This window comes from Pseudorca crassidens, chromosome 6 (assembly GCF_039906515.1).
Source record: "Pseudorca crassidens isolate mPseCra1 chromosome 6, mPseCra1.hap1, whole genome shotgun sequence".
Taxonomy (NCBI): Eukaryota; Metazoa; Chordata; class Mammalia; order Artiodactyla; family Delphinidae; genus Pseudorca; species Pseudorca crassidens.
This window is the reverse complement of record NC_090301.1, coordinates 26,776,506-26,793,995: the sequence shown is the minus strand read 5'-3', so window position 1 is coordinate 26,793,995 and position 17,490 is coordinate 26,776,506. Positions and strand designations below refer to the sequence as shown.

Sequence of the window (17,490 nt, the reverse complement as noted above, 5' to 3'; positions counted from 1 at the left end):
TTTGTCTCTCTTCCTACATTCTGTAACTTTTCTTCTAATCTATCTTTTACATTATGAATTCTGTCTTCAATTGTGTCCACAGTGCTGCCAAACTCACTTGGTTTTTAATTTCAGCATGTTTCAGAAGTTTTGGACCTTTTTCAAATGTGCTAGTCACTTTTATAGATTCTTCCCTGCAGGTATTTTTAAGCCTCTTTTATTTCTAAAATCAGAATAAGCACTGTTTTTTAAATAATCAGCACTTGATAATTCGAATATCTGAAAACTTTATGATCTGCTTTTGCTGTTATTTTCTCCTTATTCTTACTGTCTTTGCCCTGTGTCCTCATGTTTGATTATATTTGACTGTGTGCTGATCACTGCTCTTGAAAAATTATTCATGAGGATTTGCTGGGCCTAAGAAAGAAGGTGCCTTCCTCTAGAGAGAATCTGCATTTGCCTCTGCCATCATCCATTCTAGAACCATTGTAGTGTCATCCATTCTAGAACCATTTTAAACTAGGCATTCCTTGGATGACTCATTGATACAAATTTGGACTGAAAATCCATACAAATTTGGACTGAAAATCCATGTCAAAGTCCCCATCATGGTCACACTATCTCAAAGTAGGTTTGCTTTTTTAATTTTATCTTCTGCTGTGCTCAGCACCAAGGCAACTCTCCCCATGGTGCCCCAGGAATGGGAAAAGGGAAACAGTTTTTTTTTTTAATTGAAGTATAGTTGATTTACAAGGTTGTGTCAGTTGCTGGTGTACAGCAAAGGATATGAAAAAGAATATGAATATATATTCTTTTCCATATTCTTTTCTATTATGGTTTATTATAGGATATTGAATATAGTTCCCTGGGCTATACAGTAGGATCTTGTTGTTTATCTATTTTATATATAGTAGTTTGTATATACTAATCCCCAATTCCTAATTTAGCTCTTTCCCACCCCTTTCCCCTTTGGTAACCATAAGTTTGTTTTCTGTGTTTGTGAGTCTGTTTCTGTTTTGTAAATAAGTTCATTTGTATCATATTTTAGATCCCACATAAAAGTGATGATATATGGTATTTGTCTTTCTGTCTGACTTACTTCACTTAGTATAATAATCTCTAGGTCCATCCATGTTGCCATAAATAGCATTATTTCATTCTTTAATGGTTGAGTAGCATTCCACTGTATGTATATGTATATGTATATATATATATACACATACAACATCCTCTTTATCCATTCGTCTATTTTTTTTTAACATCTCTATTGGAGTATAATTGCTTTACAATGGTGTGTTAGTTTCTGCTTTATAACAAAGTGAATCACTTATACATATACATATGTCTCCATATCTCTTCCCTTTTGTGTCTCCCTCCCTCCCACCCTCCCTATCCCACCCCTCTAGATGGTCACAAAGCACCGAGCTGATCTCCCTGTGCTATGTGGCTGCTTCCCACTAGTTATCTATTTTCATTTGCTAGTGTATATATGTCCATGCAACTCTCTCACTTTGTCCCAGCTTACCCTTCCCCCTCCCCATATCCTCAAGTCCATTCTCTAGTAGGTCTGTGTCTTTATTCCCATCTTGCCCCTAGGTTCTTCATGACCTTTTTTTTTTTTTTTTTTAGATTCCATATATATGTGTTAGCAGATGGTATTTGTTTTTGTCTTTCTGACACTCTTCACTCTGTATGACAGACTGTAGGTCCATCCACCTCACCACAAATAACTCAATTCCATTTCTTTTTATGGCTGAGTAATATTCCATTGTACACACATGCCACAACTTCTTTATCCATTCATCTGTTGGTGGACACTTAGGTTGCTTCCATGTCCTGGTTATTGTAAACATATGCATTCATCTACTGATGGGCATTTAAGTTGCTTCCATGTTTTGGTTTGTATTTGTATTACATGTATTGTAAATAGTGCTGCTATGAACGCTGGGGTGCATGAATCTTTTCAGATTAGAGTTTTTCTCTGGATATATGCCCAGGAGTGGGATTGCTGGATTATATGGCAACTCTATTTTTAGTTTTTTAAGGAAACTCCATACTGTTTTCCATAGTGGCTGCACCAATTTATATTCCCACCAACAGTGTAGGAGGGTTCAGGAAAGGGAATCAGTTTTCTTTCTTATTTACATCTACTGTGAAGGTGTAGCTCCTGGAGGAAGGTGATCTCAGCTAAATATAGGCAGGATTTCATTTTATCGCTCTACTATAGGCAAAGCCATGGGCTTTGATTTATCATCTTCTAACCCCATAAGCTATTAAAACTTCACTTGATTTTCCTGGATTTGGCTTTGATTTTTCTCTTTCCCCAGAAAGCTATCAAAACCTCAACTTAATTTTGACGGAATTTGGCCTCAGACAAAGTAGATTGCTGTGCTTTGTTTACTTTTCTGGGTTCTTGCTTTTTTTAAGATTTTGGCTTAGAAATATCATTAACGACATTCAATAATTTCTCATTTTCTAAGTAAACAATTACAAAAACTCTTATTCAATTCCCCAATTCCCCTTCTGGGTACATATCCAAAAAATAAAAAGCTGGAACTCAAACAAATATTTGTATACCCATGTTCATAGAAGCATTATTCACACTAGCCAAAAGGTGGAGGAAGCAACCCAAATGTTCATACAAGGATCAATGGATAAACAAAATTGGTCCCAATAAAATAGCAACTCAGGGCCTGGGTGCTGTGGGGGAATCTGTTCTTGGGGATTGGATGCCTCTGCCTAGCTGAGTCTAGTGCTAACTTTCCCCCTCCCTCCCTAACAGGTTCTGAGTAGTGCCTGAGACCTGCTCCACAGGGCTTAGGCATGGGACTGGGGATGCAGAAGTGGTCTGCCCTTTTCTGTTTTCACTGAACAGCTTGTTCTAAGGGAGAAGGAAGTGGGAGAGATCTAGATTGGGTGAGGGGGATGGGGGGGTCAGGGAGGCAAGTGTGTTGTGTTACTATGTCAATAAACTGATTTAAAGTTTAAAAAAAAGGTCTATATATAAAACAGAATTTTATTCCTTTAAAAAGGGAATGTTGATACAAGCTACAATATGGATGAACCTTGACAACTTTATGTTAAGTGAAATAAGGCAGTCACAAAAGGATAAATACTGTATGATTTCACTTATATGAGGTACCTAGAGTAGTCGAATTCGTAGAGATATAAAGTAGAATGGTGGTTGCTAAGAACTGGGAAGAAGGAAGAATGTGGAGTTATTATGTAATGGATATAAAGTTTCAATTCAGGAAGATGAAAAAAGTTCTGGAGATGGAGGATGGCAACTACTGACAAAAATGTGAATTACCCAATGCCACTAAACTCAAAAATGGTTAAAATGGTAAATTTTATGGTATGTACATTTTACCTGAATTTTAAAAATTCTCAAATGATGAATTTTCTTACCTTCACATTTACTTAAATACATACAATGAATACTATTTATATGCTTAATAGGATATCTTCAGAAAGTGCTTTGTGGTTAAGTATCAAGCTTGAATAACATTAGACTAAGCCCTTACTCCTGAAAAGCTTTAAGTTTGAAAGATGTTTCGTTCATATAAAACTATATGTAAAGAAAAAAAATAACAATAATATTGGAAAAAACAGAAAGATACAAGAAATAAAACTAGGCCTCATTTGCCATTTTACTCCCAGAGTCAAAAGGTTCATAAATAAATAAATTTCACACTGCTTCAATACAGATATCCCTAAATCAAAACTTTTTCATATATTACTATAATGTGAAATTATATATCCTATTAATTTTCAAAATCTATGGTAACATTCTTAAATATGAGTAATGTAGAATAATCTGTTAAATTTATAGAATTTCACTACTATGCATTTATTTTATTAAAAATTCAATTAAATAATACTTTAATAGTTTTACAAATATCATGTACTTTTCACAATATAGTTAAGATACTAAAAAACAAAAACAAAAAAAAACCCCTTAGAAATCACATACCATCCTTCTTCAGGGGCAGGCTTCTCTGCTACTGAATAAGGAAGGGAATAGAGGAAAACACAGGGAAAGGGCTGTGTTTTACTTGTCAATGTCTATCCAAACCTTTACCAAACTCCTTCAGCCCCTTTCCTACTTTTAATTTAGCTATAGTCACTTTATAAACAACTGCATCTATATCCATTTTAATCTCTTTCACTCCACTTTCAAGGAACAAGTAGATTTCTCCTGTCATAAGGTCCCACCATAATTTTGTGGTATGTATCTCTACATTTCCCATCTCTAGCTCTTTCCCTTCTCTTTATTTTAATAAAGATGCTTACATTTCTTCCATCTTAAAAACAAAAAACACCTTCCTTGACGTTGTACATACATTTTATTACAGCCTTTACAGTGAGCAGCCTTAAAAATATAATCTTGACTCCTCTCTATTTCATCTCCCATTCCCTTAACCCACTCTCATCTCTCTGTCATGCAACTACACATTCTTGCTAAGGTCTCAATTTATAACTGACAAAACCAAGAGATATATTTTAGTACCTCTCTTTGACATTGGACACAACAACCACATATCTTCAAAATTTTCTACTTTTCCTTCAGGGTTATTACTCTCTTATCTGTAATATATTCCAGTTTCTAGGTTCCTGGTTAAATATATTTGTATATTATGGTATATATTATCATAAATAGAATTTTTTACAAAAATTTTAATGAGACCTGGAATATCCCCCAAATCTTTTGTTACACATAACAGTTTGCTTATTACCTGGTACCAAGACTTATTAAACTTAAAGATCAATTATACATTTAAAAAACTCTAACATTCTACATTTTCTCACCCTTCCGAGTTGATGAAAGGTAGCTGTATTACATTTTCTAGCAAATGTTAGAAAATAAATACAATCTTTCCTTCAAGAGAAATATTATATTTTGATAGCAAATGTGAAAATAAGTGCTTTTTGAAAAAAATTCATGTTATGTACAAAGGATTTGGAAAAAATCTTGACTGTTGTCAAAAATAAATACATTAGTGAAATGAATAAAATTAATTAAAACACATATGTCAGCACACTTCAAAAAACTGGAGGATGAATTTTTATCTGCTCTTAAATCTATCAAAGAATTTTAGTAGGTTTTAAAACTGCTATAAACTTCCAAATTAGTTTGTACGAACGACTACTTAACATCAGGAAAGATGGCAGTTACTAGCTGATTTCAACAAGAACCTTTGATTATTAGTAGATAGGACTGAAAAAGTATCATGATTTAGTAAATACAGCCAATGGTACATTTCTTTCATTTGGAATTATTTTTTTAATTTAATTTAATTTTTTTAATACAGTAGGTTCTTATTAGTCATCAATTTTATACACATCAGTATATACATGTCAATTCCAATCGCCCAATTCATCACACCACCAACCCCACCCTCCCACGGCTTTACCCCCTTGGTGTCCATACATTTGTTCTCTACATCTGTGTCTTAACTTCTGCCCTGAAAACCAGTTCATCTGTACCATTTCTCTAGGTTCCACATACATGTGTTAAGATACGATATTTGTTTATCTCTTTCTGACTTACTTCACTCTGTATAACAGTCTCTAGATCCATCCACGTCTCAACAAATGACCCAATTTCATTCCTTTTTAAGGCTGAGTAATATTCCATTGTATATATCTAACACTTCTTTAGCCATGTGTCTGTCTTTATCCATTCGTCTGATGGGCATTTACGTTGCTTCCATGACCTGGCTATTGCAAATAGTGCTGCAATGAACACTGGGGTGCATGTGTCTTTTTGAATTATAGTTTTCTCTGGGAATATGCCCAGTAGTGGGATTGCTGGATCATATGGTAATTCTATTTTTGGTTTTTTAAGGAACATCCATACTGTTCTCCATAGTGGCTGTATCAATTTACATTCCTACCAACAGTGCAAGAGGGTTCCCTTTTCTCCACACCCTCTCCAGCATTTGTTGTTTATAGATTTTCTTATGATGCCCATCCTAACTGGTGTGAGGTGATGCCTCATTGAAGTTTTGATTTGCATTGCTCTAATAATTAGTGATGTTGAGCAGCTTTTCATGGACTTCTTGTCCATCTGTATGTCTTCTTTGGAGAAATGTCTATTTAGGTCTTCTGCCCATTTTTGTATTGGGTTGCTTGTTTCCTTAATATTGAGCTGCATGAGCTGTTTATATATTTTGGAAATTAATCCTTTGTCCGTTGATTCGTTTGCAAATATTTTCTGCCATTCTGAGGGTTCTCTTTCTGTCTTGTTTATGGTTTCCTTTCCTGTGCAAAAGCTTTGAAGTTTCATTAGGTCCCATTTGCTTATCTTTTTAATTTCCATTACTCTAGGAGGTGGATCAAAGAAGATCTTGCTGTGATTTATGTCAAAGAGTGTTCCTCCTATGTTTTCCTCTAAGAGTTGTATAGTGTTTGGTCTTACATTTAGGTCTCGAATCCATTTTGAGTTTATTTTTGTGTATGGTGTTAGGGAGAGTTCCAATTTCATTCTTTTACATGTAGCTGTCCAGTTTTCCCAGCACCACTTATTGAAGAGACTGTCTTTTCCCCATTATATATCCTTGCCTCCTTTGTCACAGATTAGTTGACCATAGGTGTATGGGTTTATTCTGGGCTTTCTATCTTGTTCCATTGATCTGTGTTTCTGTTTTTGTGCCAGTACCATACTGTCTTGATTACTGTAGCTTTGTAGTATCGTCTGAAGTCAGGGAGTCTGATTCCTACAGCTCCATATTTTTCCCTAAAGGCTGCTTTGGCTATTCGGGGTCTTTTGTGTCTCCATACAAATTTTAAGATTTTTTGTTCTAGTTCTGTAAAAACTGTCATTGGTAATTTGATAGGGATTGCATTGAATCTGTAGATTGCTTTGGGTAGTAGAGTCATTTTCACAATATTGATTCTTCCAATCAAAGAACATGGTATATCTCTTCATCTGTTGGTATCATCTTTAATTTCTTTCATCAGTGTCTTATAGTTTTCTGCATACAGGTCTTTTGTCTCCCTAGGTAGGTTTATTCCTAGGTATTTTATTCTTTTTGTTGCAGTAGAAAATGGGAGTGTTTCCTTAATTTACCTTTAAGATTTTTCTTCATTAGTGTAAAGGAATGCAAGAGATTTCTGTGCATTAATTTTGTACCCTGCAACTTTACCAAATTCGCTGATTAGCTCTAGTAGTTTTCTGGTGGCATTTTTAGGATTCTCTATGTATAGTATCATGTCATCTGCAAACAGTGACAGTTTTACTTCTTCTTTTCCAATTTGGATTCCTTCTTTTTCTTTTTCTTCTCTGATTGCCGTGGCTAGGACTTCCAAAACTATGCTGAATAATAGTGGTGAGAGTGGACATTCTTGTTTGTTCCTGATCTTAGAGGAAATGCTTTTAGTTTTTCACCATTGAGAATGATGTTTGCTGTGGGTTTGTCATATATGGCCTTTATTATGTTGAGGTTCTATGCCCACTTTCTAGAGAGTTTTGATCATAAATGGGTGTTGAATTTTGTCAAAAGCTTTTCCTGCATCTATTGAGATGATCATATGCTTTTTATTCTTCAATTTGTTAATATGATGTATCACATTGATTGATTTGGGTATATTGAAGAATCCTTGCATCCCTGGGATAAAACCCACTTGAACATGGTGTATGATCCTTTCAATGTGTTGTTGGATTCTGTTTGCTAGTATTTTGTTGAGGATTTTTGCATCTATATTCATCAGTGATATTGGTGTGTAATTTTCTTTCTTTGTTGTATCTTTGTCTGGTTTTGGTATCAGGGTGATGGTGGCCTCATAGAATGAGTTTGGGAGTTTTCCTTCCTCTACAATTTTTTGGAAGAGTTTGAGAAGGATGGGTGTTAGCTCTTCTCTAAATGTTTGACAGAATTCACCTATGAAGCCATCTGGTCCTGGACTTTTGTTTGTTGGAAGATTTTTAATCACAGTTTCAATTTCATTACTTGTGATTGGTCTGTTCATATTTTCTATTTCTTCCTGATTCAGTCTTGGAAGGTTATACCTTTCTAAGAATTTGCCCATTTCTTCCAGGTTGTCCATTTTATTGGCATAGAGTTGCTTGTAGTAGTCTCTTACGATGCTTTGTATTTCTGTGGTGCCTGTTGTAACTTCTCCTTTTTCATTTCTAATTTTACTGATTTGAGTCCTCTCCCTCTTTTTCTTGATGAGTCTGGCTAATGGTTTATCAATTTTGTTTATCTTCTCAAAGAACCAGCTTTTAGTTTTGTTGATCTTTGCTATTGTTGTCTTTGTTTCTATTTCATTTATTTCTGCTCTGATCTTTGCGATTTCTTTCCTTCTGCTAACTTTGGGTTTTGTTTGTTCTTCTTTCTCTAGTTCCTTTAGGTGTAAGGTTAGATTGTTTATTTGAGATTTTTCTCGTTTCTTGAGGTAGGCTTGTATAGCTACAAACTTCCCTCTTAGAACTGCTTTTGCTGCATCCCATAGGTTTTGGATCGTCGTGTTTTCATTGTCATTTGTCTCTAGGTATTTTTTGATTTCCTCTTTGATTTCTTCAGTGATCTTTTGGTTATCTAGTAACGTATTGTTTAGCCTCCACGTGTTTGTGTTTTTTACGTTTTTCCCCCTGTAACTGATTTCTAATCTCGTAGCATTTTGGTCAGAAAAGATGCTTGATATGATTCTAATTTTCTTAAATTTACTGAGGCTTGATTTGTGACCCAAGATGTGATCTATCGTGGAGATCACATTGTATCATTGTATCATTGTATCACATTCGTGGAGAATGTTCCGTGCGCACTTGAGAAGAAAGTGTAATCCTGCTGTTTTTGGATGGAATGTCCTATAAATATCAACTAAATCTATCTGGTCTATTGTGTCATTTAAAGCTTCTGTTTCCTTATTTATTTTCATTTTGGATGATCTGTCCATTGGTGTAAGTGAGGTGTTAAAGTCCCCCACTATTATTGTGTTACCTTCGATTTCCTCTTTTAGAGCTGTTAGTAGTTGCCTTATTTATTAACGTGCTTCTATGTTGGGTGCATATATATTTATAATTGTTATATCGTCTTCTTGGATTGATCCTTTCATCATTATGTAGTGTCCTTCCTTCTCTCTTGTAATATTCTTTATTTTAAAGTCTATTTTATCAGATATGAGTATTGCTACTCCAGGTTTCTTTTGATTTCCACTTGCATGGAATATCTTTTTCCATCCCCTCACTTTCAGTCTGTATGTGTCTGCAGGTCTGAAGTGGATATCCTGTAGACAGCATGTATATGGGTCTTGTTTTTGTATCCATTCAGCAAGCCTGTGTCTTTTGGTTGGAGCATTTAACCCATTCACGTTTAAGGTAATTATATGTATGTTCCTATGACCATTTTCTTAATGTTTTGGGTTTGTTTTTGTAGGTCCTTTTCTTCTCTTGTGTTTTGCACTTAGAGAAGATCTTTTAGCATTCGTTGTAGAACGGGTTTGGTGGTTTGGTGGTGCTGAATTCTCTTAGCTTTTTCTTGTCTGTAAAGCTTTTGATTTCTCCATCGAATCTAAATGAGATCCTTGCCGGGTAGAGTAATCGTGGTTCTAGCTTCTTCTCTTTCATCACTTTAAGTATATCATGCAACTCCCTACTGTGTTGTAAAGTTTCTGCTGAGAAATCAGCTGTTAACCTTATGGGAGTTCCCTCGTATGGTATTTCTCGTTTTTCCCTTGCTGCTTTCAATAATTTTTCTTTGTCTTTGATTTTTGCCAATTTGATTACTATGTGTCTCTGCGTGTTTCTCCTTGGGTTTATCCTGTATGGGACTCGCTGCACTTCCTGTACTTGGGTGGGTATTTCCTTTCCCATGTTAGGGAAGTTTTCAACTATAATCTCTTCAAATATTTTCTTGGGTCCTTCCTCTCTCTCCTCCTTCTGGGACCCCTGTAATGCGAATGTTGTTGCGTTTAATGTTGTCCCAGAGGTCTCTTAGGCTGTCTTCATTTCTTTTCATTCCTTTTTCTTTATTCTGTTCCACAGCAGTGAATTCCACCATTCTGTCTTCCAGGTCACTTATCCGTTCTTCTGCCTCAGTTATTCTGCTACTGATTCCTTCTAGCATAGTTTTCATTTCAGTTATTGTATTGTTCATCTCTGTTTGTTTGTTCTTTAATTCTTCTAGGTGTTTGCTAAACATTTCTTGCATCTTCTCGATCTTTGCCTCCATTGGTTTTCCAAGGTCCTACATCATCTTCACTATCATTATTCTGAATTCTTTTTCTGGAAGGTTGTTTATCTCCACTTCATTTAGTTGTTTTTCTGGGGTTTTATCTTGTTCCTTCATCTGGTACATAGCCCTCTGCCTTTTCATCTTGTCTATCTTTCTGTGAATGTGGTTTTTGATCCACAGGCTGCAGGATTGTAGTTCTTCTTGCTTCTGCTGTCTGCCCTCTGGTGGATGAGGCTATCTAAGAGGCTTGTGTAGGTTTCCTGATGGGAGGGACTGGTGGTGGGTAAAGCTGGCTGTTGCTCTGGTGGGCAGAGCACAGTAAAACTTTAATCCACTTGAGTGCTGATGGGTGGGGCTGGGTTTCCTCCCTGTTGGTTGTTTGGCCTGAGGCAACCCAACACTGGAGCCTACCTGGGCTCTTTGGTGGGGTAATGGCAGACTCTGGGAGGGCTCACGCCAAGGAGTACTTCCCAGATCTTCTGCTGCCAGTGTCGTCGTCCCCACGGTGAGCCACAGCCACACCCCACCTCTGCAGGAGACCCTTCAACACTAGCAGGTAGGTCTGGTTCAGTCTCCCCTGGGGTCACTGCTCCTTCCTCTGGGTCCTGATGCGCACACTACTTTTTGTGTGCCCTCCAAGAGTGGGGTCTCTGTTTCCCCCAGTCCTGTTGAAGTCCTGCAATCAAATCCCACTAGGCTTCTAAGTCTGATTCTCTAGGAATTCCTCCTCCCGTTGCTGGAACCCCTGGTTGGGAAGCCTGACGTGGGGTTCAGAACCTTCACTCCAGTGGGTGCACTTTTGTGGTATAAGTGTTCTCCAGTCTGTGAGTCACCCACCCACCAGTTATGGGATTTGATTTTACTGTGATTGTTCCCCTCCTACCGTCTCATTGTGGCTTCTCCTTTGTGTTTGGATGTGGGGTATCTTTTTTGGTGAGTGCCAGTGTCTTCCTGTCAATGACTGTCCAGCAGCTAGTTGTGATTCTGGTGTTCTCACAAGAGGGAGTGAGAGCACGTCCTTCTACTCCACCATCTTGGTTCTGGTCTCTCATTTGGATTTATATATCTTTATGAGGTATGTTTTTCAACTATGACAGTTATTTAAACCAAATATTCAAACAACTGCACACATTTCTATTATTATTATATGTTAGTTTAAACAATGACATGGTTCATCTACTAGACTGTAAGCTATTTAAAAGTGGAGATTTTGTCTTCATCATTGTATTCCTAGGACTTTGACTATATGGCATACAGCAAACAGTTATGCAATAAATACTTTGTGAATAAATGACCAAAAATATAGGTAAGTACATTAAAATGAAAATTAGTACACACACACACACTCACACACACACACACTCACACACACACACATGTATATGTATAATAGTGTAATGCCTAGTTAGGTAAATAAAATATTACCTAAAATTGACTTAGCCCAAAATCACAATCTGATGGTGTTTAATGGCTCAACTTGTAATTATGACTTTCTTAATGAGGAAATGTTCTCATAAATGAAGATATTATAGTTATCCTGTATAACATATGAGAATCTTTCCTTTCAAAGTGAATCATCAGTGTTATAAGGAATGAATATAAAGTTAACAAAAATAAAGCAAAACCAGTAGAATAATTGTTTCCATAATAGAACAATGTAAACGTGACCCAGTACAAACAAAACTGTAAAAGTATTAAAAATTAGACTTTCGAAATAATAAATTAGAAATAAAAATAACAGCATTTTTATTTTAAGACTTAGTTTATATACACTAGTCTCATTAAGAAGCTGATAGCTACTCACATAATTTTTACCATGGTATGAATCTTCCTTTCTTGTTTTATTTTTTAATTTAATAATAAATCATATAATTATTAATATAAATATTTCTGATACTAAATTACACTTAGTCCTTTTATGGTACTTAAAGCAAAGAAGCCCTCACTGCAATTTTATTTGAAAAAAAAATTAGATGCACACACAAAGTAATATTCTAGTAGCTTTTTAAATTCTAACTGCATCTTTAAAAGGAAAGATTCAAAGAGAAATGTAAGCAAAATAAAGAAAACAAATGTTGTTCCCAAAAGAGGATTCATAATATTTATATTTTTTGCTAACATGATATAATAAATTGCTAAGGATTATAGGAATTATTATATTAATTACATTTAGTAAAAAATTTACCTTATAAAAGCTGAGATACAAAATGACTCATTTTAGGGGAACTTCCCTAGCGGTCCAGTGAGTGAGACTCCCTGCTCCTAATGTAGGGGGTGCGGGTTCGATCCCTGGTCAGGGAACTAAGATTCCACATGCTGTGCAGCGCGGCCAAAATAAAAACAAAACAAAACAAAAAATACCCACCAAAATGACTCATTTACAACATGAGTAAAACTTAAGCTGAATTTTATGGATGATATCTACCAATCAATCTTCCATGCCCAAACTATATGTAGGGTCTTTCACTCTTAAAATGTATTGCAAGGGCAGTATGGAGCTGAAGACTATAAAATGTATAAAATGGAAGGTATATTAAATATGGCAGTATTTCTGTAGCAAATGGTATCACTGTTTTTCATTTTTAGAAACATTATAAAAATTTAGAAACTTCCTGGAAAGCTTTATCCCTCATTCTCAGGTTTATAGTTCCCTTAGTTATAAAAGTTTGATGTTATCTAAAAATGTATCCATGATTTATTGATTGTACTCTAATAATGCTTAAGAAGAAAAAAGAAGCTATAATACTTAAAAGATCAAAACAAAATAAGCAAAGCCAAATTTAGAAGCAAAACTATCCCACTGACACCTACCTCCTGGAAATGCCATTAGCCAGACATTTACGGCTACAGGATTTAGAAGAGAGGGGTGATGACATTGGGGACAAGTTGAGAGGGGCAATCAAACTGCTGATGATCTCAGTCAACTGTGCGCTCTGCAAGAAAACAGTAAATCTTTTACTACTGCTAAGCAAGGAATATGGCTAAATCTCAGACCTTTAGTGCCTATTAAAGTTTAACTTCTCATGAAACAAGTAAATGCTTATGTTTTAGTAAATATTTTACTCTACAAAGACAATTTACACCATTACTGATTTTTCCATTATTATAAATAAATCTACATTTTAAAGTACCCTTTTTTTCATATCATTTTTTGCTTCAGTTCTTTTGTCTACTCATCCTATCCTCTATAACATTTAAGCTCAGCTGATAGAATCTACATAAATATTTTCTTTGATGCAGCCAAATTAATAATAACAAACTCATAGCTATAATTTATTAAGTGCTCACTATGTGCCAGGTACTATACTAAGCACTAAACATAGAATATTTCTAATCTTTACAACCAACTTGCAAAGTAGATAATATTAGAACTACTGATACTGCTACTATTAAAATCAATTACAGATGAGGAAGCTGAAGCAAAGACAGATTAAGCAGCTCGATCATGGATTATAAAATTGGTAAGAAATGGAGCTAGGATTCAAACTTAGGCTTGAATCCTATACCATACTGCTTCTCAGTATTTTTCCTAATTTGAATATACCAGTTTTTTCAGGTACCCCAAATTTTCATTGACCCTTATCCCAAACTTATATGTAAGATATTTGTAATATACAATAAATATTATATTATTCTCAAAACAGTCACATACAACAATTATAATAAGCATAAACCACATCAATGGAAAAGAGTACACTTCTACAAAAGGATAACAACATTTTTCATTACACATGTAATCCATCGTAGTTCATTGTAGAAAAAAGGGAAAGTATGAAGAGGTTTCAAAAATGAAAAGAAAATAACCTGTAATCATATTTCACAGAGAAAACCATTGCTAATATCTTGGTATATATCCATACCCCAAGAAAAAACTTTTTATTTTGAATATATGTGAGCATGAGTGTATGCACACATGCACACACACATCCTTTTAAGTAAATTATGCTGCATCAATTTTCTAAAATCTGGTTTTCTTACTTAATATAGTGTGACTATATTTTAAAAATATATAGACATATTTCACTGTTTTATTAACTGAAGGATATTCTATTCTAAAATACGAGGGCATATGGAATAATTATTTTGCAACTCTATTTGTATGAAACAAATAACATGCTATTAGAAATGAGACTAGAGAATATGATGGAGCTAAATATAATATTTGAACTCTTCAAAAAGTCTTCCATGAAGAAGACCCTGAAATGTTTTCACCACTTATTTTCTTGAAAAATAATACATATCTAATGATTTTATTTTTTAAATTATTATACATTTTTAGATTAAAGTTAGTTTTCAAAATCACCAATACACTCTTTATCCATCTATCAAGTATTCATTAATTTGGTCATACAAAGAAATTTATAGAGTACACTCTTCTCATTGTTCCACCTCCAAAAATATCTAAAAATCTTCTTAGCCGTTGGAGGTCGCTAATCAGTATGTGTGAATAATTGGTCCAGAGTGACAGCGTCACAACCAACCTCCAGCTTTACCCTAACAACCACCCCACTCCTGCCCAAGAAAACCTCATATACTTGAGTCCATATTTGGGATAGAAAATTCACGGTAAAAATGAATATAAAAGTAAAATTAGGAGAGGCATAATTTGAACTCTGAAAAAAAAATCAACTTTAAAAGTCAAAACATTTACTAGCTATTTATAATGAGGTTTCTAATGTAAATATACCTGTGTGAAATTTATTTTAAATTATCTGAAGTTCTAAAATAATGTCACCTTTCAATTTATGAACAAAATATATTATCTAATAATGGAAGTATGCATTAATACTATGAATCAATGTTATTTTTTAAAACACATATCAGTCTACAACCCAATAGTGCCTTTATATCTTAACTGCCAACTCTTTAGTTGTTTTTGAGGAACATAAGTAAGTTTGGTAAGCAAAACATTCCTCTAACAGTAAATTTAATCAAGTCAAAGGATTACCTGATCTATACTCAAGTTCCACTACGGCAGGCAAACAGTTATATACCAATAGATTATATTTTAAAAAAATATATGTAATATCAGGCTTGCCACCCCTTCTTCCATTTACTCACCCCTAGACTGTCTTCTTTAATGAGTATTTGAAAACAACTTAATTGGCCTATAAAAACATTATTAGCATGTGTTTCAAGAGCACATTACCTGTTCACAGGTAATTTATAAATGACCTCTACAAGTGATTGGTACTGCCCTTTTCTGCATCCTTTTCCTCTCCATGTCTAGAGCCATTAGTATTCTCACAACTCCTGGTTCCTTTCCCTCCCAAAGCCTCTGACACTCCTGTCAGCAATGGGACTTAAAATGAACATGATACCCAAGGCCACCTTCATAGGTGAGCAACCTGTGCAGTAACATGGGGCTGCACTAAGAAGGATCCCATGTTTGGTTAATGTTCTGCTGTCACTGGCTTAAAACTTAAAACTTTTTAACAAAGGGCTGTATAATTTCATTTTGCCCTGGGCCCGGCAAACTAGCCAGTTCTGATGTGAACTCAGGTCCAACCAAACAAACTGGTGCTACCAAGGAGAAAGAAAAAATACAAGAGGGACTTCCCTGACGGTCCAGTGGTAAAGAATCTGCCTTACAATGCAGGGGAAGCGGGTTCGATCCCTGGTGGGGGAACTAAGATCCCACATGTTGGGGGGTAACTAAGCCCGCGTGCTACAACTACTGAGCTCGCATACCTCAACGAGAGAGCCCACCTGCCACAAGCTACAGAGCCCATGCACTCTGGAGCCCACGGGCCACAACTACAGAGCCCATGCACCCTGGAGCCCATGCCCTGCAACTACAGAAAAAAAAACCCGCATGCCACAACTAGAGAGAAGCCCGAGCACCGCAAGGAAGAGACTGCGTGCCACATCCAAAGATCCTGCGTGCCTCAACGAAGACCCTGCAAGCCGCAGCTAAGACCCGACACAGCCAAAAAAATAAATTAAATACATAAATAAAATAAATAAATATTAAACAAAAAGAAGGAAAAAAATACAAGAAAACTCTTTCCAAAGGATAAGTAGTGACCTACAGGTAAAAAGAGTCAAAGGTCTACTGATCAAGTGCTCACGTTATTCGTGTGAAATAACTAGGATCAAACTGAAAAGGTACTGATCCTAAGGGATGAGGGGAGGGAAAAAAAGAGGGAAGAGGAATATAATCAGTATTGATTTAAAACACCACTTATATGGTAAAGTGCATTACAGTTTAACACCAGATAATTACAAAATAACTTTCTGAATTATAAAATATTCATAATAGTATTTTGACAATGCATTGGAAATTGGAAAATTAAGAAAAAGTCTAGGCAATTGCAAACTTAACAAATATGGGGTGGGAGAAGTTACTCCACATTCTGACTTACCAGGATTAAGACAGTAGTAATCTGGTACTATATTATTTCACAATGTATGTCAGAAAAAAAAAACAACTACAACAACAACAACAGAAAAATTAAATGTGGGCAGGGATGAGAATACATATTACCCACTGGAATAATATAATCATGCAGCTGTGGTCCCAACTGAGTATATTCTGGCAGATTCAATCCGGTTGCAAGTTAACAAACTCTTAGAAAGCCAGGTTTGTTTAAGAGCCACCAAAGTCTACATTAAAATAAATGGCTAATATTTTTTCTATTTCCTTAGTTTTTTGATTAGTCTGCTTACCAAATAAAATATTTGATTTATATTACATTCAGTATTTTAAATGTATCTACGTTTTTGCACATTTACTATTTTGTAGATATTAGTATCAACAATCAGCTTTCAAAAAAGTCTTAGTGCTATTTTTTTATTAAGTTCACATTGGGTTAATAAATTTACTGTGATTTGCAGTGATGTGTTTTCCTATTCAAGTACAAGTTATGACTCAATTATTCTTATTTTATGTAATGCAGTTGATATTTATTTTTTTATAAAATACCTTCATATTTCTTGTCTATTTCTATACATTTGATATTTTGGCTATTATATATGTAACCTCTTCTTCATTTAAGTTTTATAAATAACATGAAATAAATTTTAAATATTAATCTTGCAAAAAATGTTTTGATTTCAAAGGATAAATATAGGACAGAATAATTAAACTTCTGGAGTCATCCGTAAGAGGATTTAAATACCAGGAAAAGCTTTGGAGTCAAAGTAATTTATTAGGAGTTTATTAGACTCTCTATTTCCATGATCATTTTTTAATGAAAGAATCTATATCCTAATGTTATCTTTCACTAAAACTTTCTATCAATAAATTAATCAAACACCCCATTCAGATCTATTAAGTGGTACCACTGTTCTTTCCCCATGAGAAAGGTCCAATGATAAGCTATTTTGTTAG

At 35.0% G+C, this 17,490-nt stretch overlaps 1 protein-coding gene across 10 annotated transcripts in view; it reads right to left on the bottom strand.

Moving 5' to 3' along the window:
- Positions 1 to 17,490, bottom strand: part of KANSL1L (KAT8 regulatory NSL complex subunit 1 like) — a 145,743-nt gene that overhangs the window by 65,212 nt on the left and 63,041 nt on the right. For all 10 annotated transcript variants that reach the window (XM_067740726.1, XM_067740728.1, XM_067740729.1 and 7 more), the window contains one exon: positions 12,969 to 13,090. In XM_067740726.1, the coding sequence (XP_067596827.1) occupies positions 12,969 to 13,090 (122 nt within the window). The remainder of the gene's footprint in view (positions 1 to 12,968; positions 13,091 to 17,490) is intronic.